Source organism: Asparagus officinalis, chromosome 8, assembly GCF_001876935.1.
Source record: "Asparagus officinalis chromosome 8, Aspof.V1, whole genome shotgun sequence".
Classification (NCBI taxonomy): Eukaryota; Viridiplantae; Streptophyta; class Magnoliopsida; order Asparagales; family Asparagaceae; genus Asparagus; species Asparagus officinalis.
In genome coordinates, this window is record NC_033801.1 from 55,654,285 (window position 1) to 55,660,829 (window position 6,545).

At 35.2% G+C, this 6,545-nt stretch overlaps 2 protein-coding genes across 2 annotated transcripts; both read right to left on the reverse strand.

Moving 5' to 3' along the window:
• Positions 1,458–2,260, reverse strand: LOC109820563. The gene is made up of 2 exons (XM_020386721.1): positions 2,095–2,260; positions 1,458–1,910 (listed from the first exon to the last, which is right to left on the reverse strand). Exons 1-2 carry the CDS (start codon positions 2,123–2,125, stop codon positions 1,513–1,515), a joined length of 429 nt encoding a protein of 142 aa, XP_020242310.1. The 5' UTR covers positions 2,126–2,260; the 3' UTR covers positions 1,458–1,512.
• On the reverse strand, positions 4,161–6,466 carry LOC109820011. Its single transcript, XM_020386046.1, has 2 exons — positions 5,701–6,466; positions 4,161–4,613 (listed from the first exon to the last, which is right to left on the reverse strand). Exons 1-2 carry the CDS (start codon positions 6,074–6,076, stop codon positions 4,216–4,218), a joined length of 774 nt encoding a protein of 257 aa, XP_020241635.1. The 5' UTR covers positions 6,077–6,466; the 3' UTR covers positions 4,161–4,215.

Below are 6,545 nucleotides of genomic sequence, written 5' to 3' on the forward strand. Positions count from 1 at the left end.
CTTGCAAGAATTAATGAGTGGAAAGCGTTAGGCTAGAGAGACTTTGGCCAAAGGCTAGCCAAGGAGTAAGAAATCTGGCTAAGGCAATTCGTCGAACACCCTATGTGCATATGATGAATAGTTCATGAAATTACACCAACGAAGCAGCGGTGGTGTTGTCAGGCAGAGGTTTGTCATGGAGGAACTGCTAGGGTTTCGTAAGGTGAGAGTTTGCAGCGATTGAGTTTGGACTATAGTTGAAGCCGCAAGGACAATGACCACTAGCAAGTCTAACTTGCTCAAAGCTGATCTACGATAACAAGGGTTATCCTTAGCAATAGTGGCGGCTAAGAAGAGGTTACTATCGAACCTAATGTTGAAGCAGTGAGGTTCAGGATGAACAGTAACTCAGAAAGCGGGTTAACAGTACTCCCTGATGAACAGTGTCGTTCGGCAAAGGTTAGGGTAAGGGTTTTACAGTGAGCAGAGGACGATGAGTGGTTGTGAGCGATGGGGAGGTGTGTCAAGGTTGAATTCGGTGTCGAGGCCACCGAGGGGAAGCGTGGAGTTTTTGGCAAGACCCCCTAGATAGCTCGATGTAAAGGAAGAAGAAATAGGTCTATCTGGGATCAAGAGGATGGCTCTAATACCATTTTAAGAATAGATCTTTTGAGAAAAAAGAGACTATTTTATTCATTGCACTGAAATATTTAAATACAAGAGCAAGAGAAGAGATTTTAGTATCCTAAGTGATGTAGGACTAAAAGAAATAGATACAATATGCCTAATAACTATATTTAACACATATAAAGGGTTGAAGACCCTAACTCCTTGCTGCTTATGGAATAGAAGTTCCAGCAGAAATATAAGTCCATATGTTCTAAAGCTTAATAAGAGTCCGAACACATAATGATTTCCATTCTTCCTACCATTAAAGTCCTAATAGAAGTTTACTTGTGTCTTTCCTTATCACCAGCTGACTGCAAGTTTTATAGACAATAGGATTGCATTGGTGGTCAATTTAATTCCTTGTCAAAAAATAATCGTCATTGTACAATCTCACCCATGTCTATCCAACAGAGAAAATTAAAAAAATCTTGGTTTAAGTCTGAATTTGAGTTACACTAACAACATCTCTTCCTTTGCATTGAAACTTTAAAGTTAAAATGAGGGTTGGAAATATATTATTCTCTAATATGTCTCGCATGTTGAAGGTCATTTTCATGGACCAAACCTTTGATTATTTTACACAGAAATGTTGTTTAAAATCATTTTTAATTGTCTGTCTAACTATAAGATTTGAACATAGGTTGCTTTGATATCATATTAAAATCTCTCCGTGGCTTCAATATTTTGAAGTTATGACTTGGATCGAGGATCATATGTTTTATTTCTAGAGGTATCCTCAGTTGGAACTTCGTTGCTAGCCTCAGCTAATAATGTGATATGCAACGAAGAAAATTAAAAGACCACCTAACTAGAAAAAATAAACTGATCATTTGATTCAGTGAGAAGCTGAATTCAAAACTATGTTTATATGCAATGAATGCCCAAAATCTCTAAGACAGTTTCATCTACGATCTCTTCAAATATGGACGCTTCCATCTGAACTCCTACCACTGAAACCTCAGCTCTGAACTGGCTCCACTCATTCCTTAACTCTGAAATATCTGAACCTAACAATTTTAACAAGCTACTCATGCCTCCTTGTATCCTCTGCCATGCGAGAATCTTCTCATGTATGTCTTTTTCTCTGATATCAGAGCTCAAATGTCCATGCTTGTAATGAACTTTTGCTCCTGCCTCTCTTGCACAATCCATCAGGAGCTTCTCTTCCTGATTCTTGAAGCAATGTGAAGAGTTAGAGGCTTCAGGCATTTGTCCCGGGGAGTCGAAACTCGACATTGTTGATTCATTCTCTTCTTCGGATCCTAATGCATAAGAGAAAAATATTCAGAACTATTCATCAATAAAATGGGGAAAAGGGTAAAATTCACAAAAACCTTGTGAATTTTATAAATCAGGAAAGGAAAGAAGGGAAAATCTCTTGACTATCGAAAAAAACTCATAAACAATAATGATGTGTACATAGATTAAAAAATCTAAACATGTGACCTGATCGTTGCGTCTTCTTTTCCCACATCATTCAGAATTTTCGCAAGGAACTGTAATTTTTCATAAATTGGAACTTATTTCTGCCCGTTAAGGTCATTTATGAGATTTCTCAAATGTTTTTAGGGGGTGTTAGTCAATTGGGACATTTTCATGCAAAATGGGATAATTGTTAAAGTGGAATAATATTTCGCTAGTGGGATATTTTAGTGGGATAACTAGGAACAATTTTGTGAAGCAGGATATTTTTGATAAAATAACATGGGATAAATTTTTATAATCATGAAGTATATATTTATGCATTTTGAAGATATAAATACTATTTATGTATTTTAAACTTACTATTATTAATTGATAATTGCTTATAAGAATGTTCGTTACTATTAAATAACTTTTGGTTAGACTATAAGATATTGACAATTATTATTATGATGATGGTTTAATGATGGTGATAACCATAATAGGAAATAAGTAAAGAAAAAAAATAAAAAATAACAAAATAAATACGAGTTCTAGTTTTTTACCACATAGTTCCAAGCTAAAACTTGGAATAATTTGAGAGACTAGAACTCTCATTTTTGTATAGAAAAATAAAAAAAATGGGATAATTTTGTACAATTATCCCAATTCTAGTTTTGTTAAAGTTCTGCTTGACTAACACTGTAAAATTTTATTCTGGTTTTAGTTCTATGTGACTAACACCTTAAAATTTTGTTCTAGGTTTAGTTCTATGTGACTAATACCTTAAAATTTTATCCCACAGATTATCCCAGTTCTAATTTTAAGTTCTAGGTGACTAACCCCCCTTAGGACGTTTCTTTGAAAATTTCGTTATTTTTGGACTATAGTTGAAGCCGCAAGGACAATGACCACTAGCAAGTCTAACTTGCTCAAAGCTGATCTACGATAACAAGGGTTATCCTTAGCAATAGTGGCGGCTAAGAAGAGGTTACTATCGAACCTAATGTTGAAGCAGTGAGGTTCAGGATGAACAGTAACTCAGAAAGCGGGTTAACAGTACTCCCTGATGAACAGTGTCGTTCGGCAAAGGTTAGGGTAAGGGTTTTACAGTGAGCAGAGGACGATGAGTGGTTGTGAGCGATGGGGAGGTGTGTCAAGGTTGAATTCGGTGTCGAGGCCACCGAGGGGAAGCGTGGAGTTTTTGGCAAGACCCCCTAGATAGCTCGATGTAAAGGAAGAAGAAATAGGTCTATCTGGGATCAAGAGGATGGCTCTAATACCATTTTAAGAATAGATCTTTTGAGAAAAAAGAGACTATTTTATTCATTGCACTGAAATATTTAAATACAAGAGCAAGAGAAGAGATTTTAGTATCCTAAGTGATGTAGGACTAAAAGAAATAGATACAATATGCCTAATAACTATATTTAACACATATAAAGGGTTGAAGACCCTAACTCCTTGCTGCTTATGGAATAGAAGTTCCAGCAGAAATATAAGTCCATATGTTCTAAAGCTTAATAAGAGTCCGAACACATAATGATTTCCATTCTTCCTACCATTAAAGTCCTAATAGAAGTTTACTTGTGTCTTTCCTTATCACCAGCTGACTGCAAGTTTTATAGACAATAGGATTGCATTGGTGGTCAATTTAATTCCTTGTCAAAAAATAATCGTCATTGTACAATCTCACCCATGTCTATCCAACAGAGAAAATTAAAAAAATCTTGGTTTAAGTCTGAATTTGAGTTACACTAACAACATCTCTTCCTTTGCATTGAAACTTTAAAGTTAAAATGAGGGTTGGAAATATATTATTCTCTAATATGTCTCGCATGTTGAAGGTCATTTTCATGGACCAAACCTTTGATTATTTTACACAGAAATGTTGTTTAAAATCATTTTTAATTGTCTGTCTAACTATAAGATTTGAACATAGGTTGCTTTGATATCATATTAAAATCTCTCCGTGGCTTCAATATTTTGAAGTTATGACTTGGATCGAGGATCATATGTTTTATTTCTAGAGGTATCCTCAGTTGGAACTTCGTTGCTAGCCTCAGCTAATAATGTGATATGCAACGAAGAAAATTAAAAGACCACCTAACTAGAAAAAATAAACTGATCATTTGATTCAGTGAGAAGCTGAATTCAAAACTATGTTTATATGCAATGAATGCCCAAAATCTCTAAGACAGTTTCATCTACGATCTCTTCAAATATGGACGCTTCCATCTGAACTCCTACCACTGAAACCTCAGCTCTGAACTGGCTCCACTCATTCCTTAACTCTGAAATATCTGAACCTAACAATTTTAACAAGCTACTCATGCCTCCTTGTATCCTCTGCCATGCGAGAATCTTCTCATGTATGTCTTTTTCTCTGATATCAGAGCTCAAATGTCCATGCTTGTAATGAACTTTTGCTCCTGCCTCTCTTGCACAATCCATCAGGAGCTTCTCTTCCTGATTCTTGAAGCAATGTGAAGAGTTAGAGGCTTCAGGCATTTGTCCCGGGGAGTCGAAACTCGACATTGTTGATTCATTCTCTTCTTCGGATCCTAATGCATAAGAGAAAAATATTCAGAACTATTCATCAATAAAATGGGGAAAAGGGTAAAATTCACAAAAACCTTGTGAATTTTATAAATCAGGAAAGGAAAGAAGGGAAAATCTCTTGACTATCGAAAAAAACTCATAAACAATAATGATGTGTACATAGATTAAAAAATCTAAACATGTGACCTGATCGTTGCGTCTTCTTTTCCCACATCATTCAGAATTTTCGCAAGGAACTGTAATTTTTCATAAATTGGAACTTATTTCTGCCCGTTAAGGTCATTTATGAGATTTCTCAAATGTTTTTAGGGGGTGTTAGTCAATTGGGACATTTTCATGCAAAATGGGATAATTGTTAAAGTGGAATAATATTTCGCTAGTGGGATATTTTAGTGGGATAACTAGGAACAATTTTGTGAAGCAGGATATTTTTGATAAAATAACATGGGATAAATTTTTATAATCATGAAGTATATATTTATGCATTTTGAAGATATAAATACTATTTATGTATTTTAAACTTACTATTATTAATTGATAATTGCTTATAAGAATGTTCGTTACTATTAAATAACTTTTGGTTAGACTATAAGATATTGACAATTATTATTATGATGATGGTTTAATGATGGTGATAACCATAATAGGAAATAAGTAAAGAAAAAAAATAAAAAATAACAAAATAAATACGAGTTCTAGTTTTTTACCACATAGTTCCAAGCTAAAACTTGGAATAATTTGAGAGACTAGAACTCTCATTTTTGTATAGAAAAATAAAAAAAATGGGATAATTTTGTACAATTATCCCAATTCTAGTTTTGTTAAAGTTCTGCTTGACTAACACTGTAAAATTTTATTCTGGTTTTAGTTCTATGTGACTAACACCTTAAAATTTTGTTCTAGGTTTAGTTCTATGTGACTAATACCTTAAAATTTTATCCCACAGATTATCCCAGTTCTAATTTTAAGTTCTAGGTGACTAACCCCCCTTAGGACGTTTCTTTGAAAATTTCGTTATTTATGAGATTTATCAAATGTGCTCAGCGGGATTTTGTGAAATGTTATAATGCACAGACAAAAGAAACGTACTGTGGCCAGGGAATCCTAGCACTGATACAGGGCTGAGCTGCTTAGAGTCCTCTATCTCCATGCATCTCCATTGGCGATCTCCACCCAAATGTCTTGAGCTGATGCCAGAAAAGCAACTCAAAACACTACTAAGTCTGCCACCCTCCGTGGTCTTGTTATCCCAATTCGGAGCTTTGCTGGATGGCTGGCCATGAACAAACTTGGTCAATATTGACCTCAGACAATTAAAAGCAGCCATTTTTCTCCTGAACCTTCGACTGCTGAGCCTTTGAAGGCTCTTACTAGTTGAGCACCCATGCTCTAATAGGTAAGTACGCAGTAAGAAAGGCTCTTGCTTCTCTTCTAGCAACTCAAACAGCTGCCTTCTAGAGGCCATTGTGGTTTCAAAATTGAAGAGTTAGGCAGGAGCTAGCTTGCAATGGAGAAGTTTAGAACTGGAGAAGGGGACATGCATTGTGGCCCAGAGTTGGTTTTAGAGGAGCAGAGAGGGAGGAGGCGGAGGAATTTAAAATATGGGATGTAATAGACAATTGAAATACAATATTGTCTAGGATATCCCCACCCCTTAATTTTGGGAATCTATTTCTAGCAAGCAGCATTATAAATATATGTAAGATTGATGATTTAATAACTTCGTGAAGTTTGAATTCAAGGATGAATTCTGATTGTAATTCTCTCGTCTCTACTGTTTTTTTTCCTGTTTCTAAATAATAAGAGAACTGTTGTTGCTGCTAAAAATAAAAGTCGGACTTACTTCGAATCTTGTCAAAACTTTTGTGTCTGCAATTATTATTCTCTGTTTCCTGATCTCTATATTTGTAATTTCCTTCTTCTTTTTTCCTTGA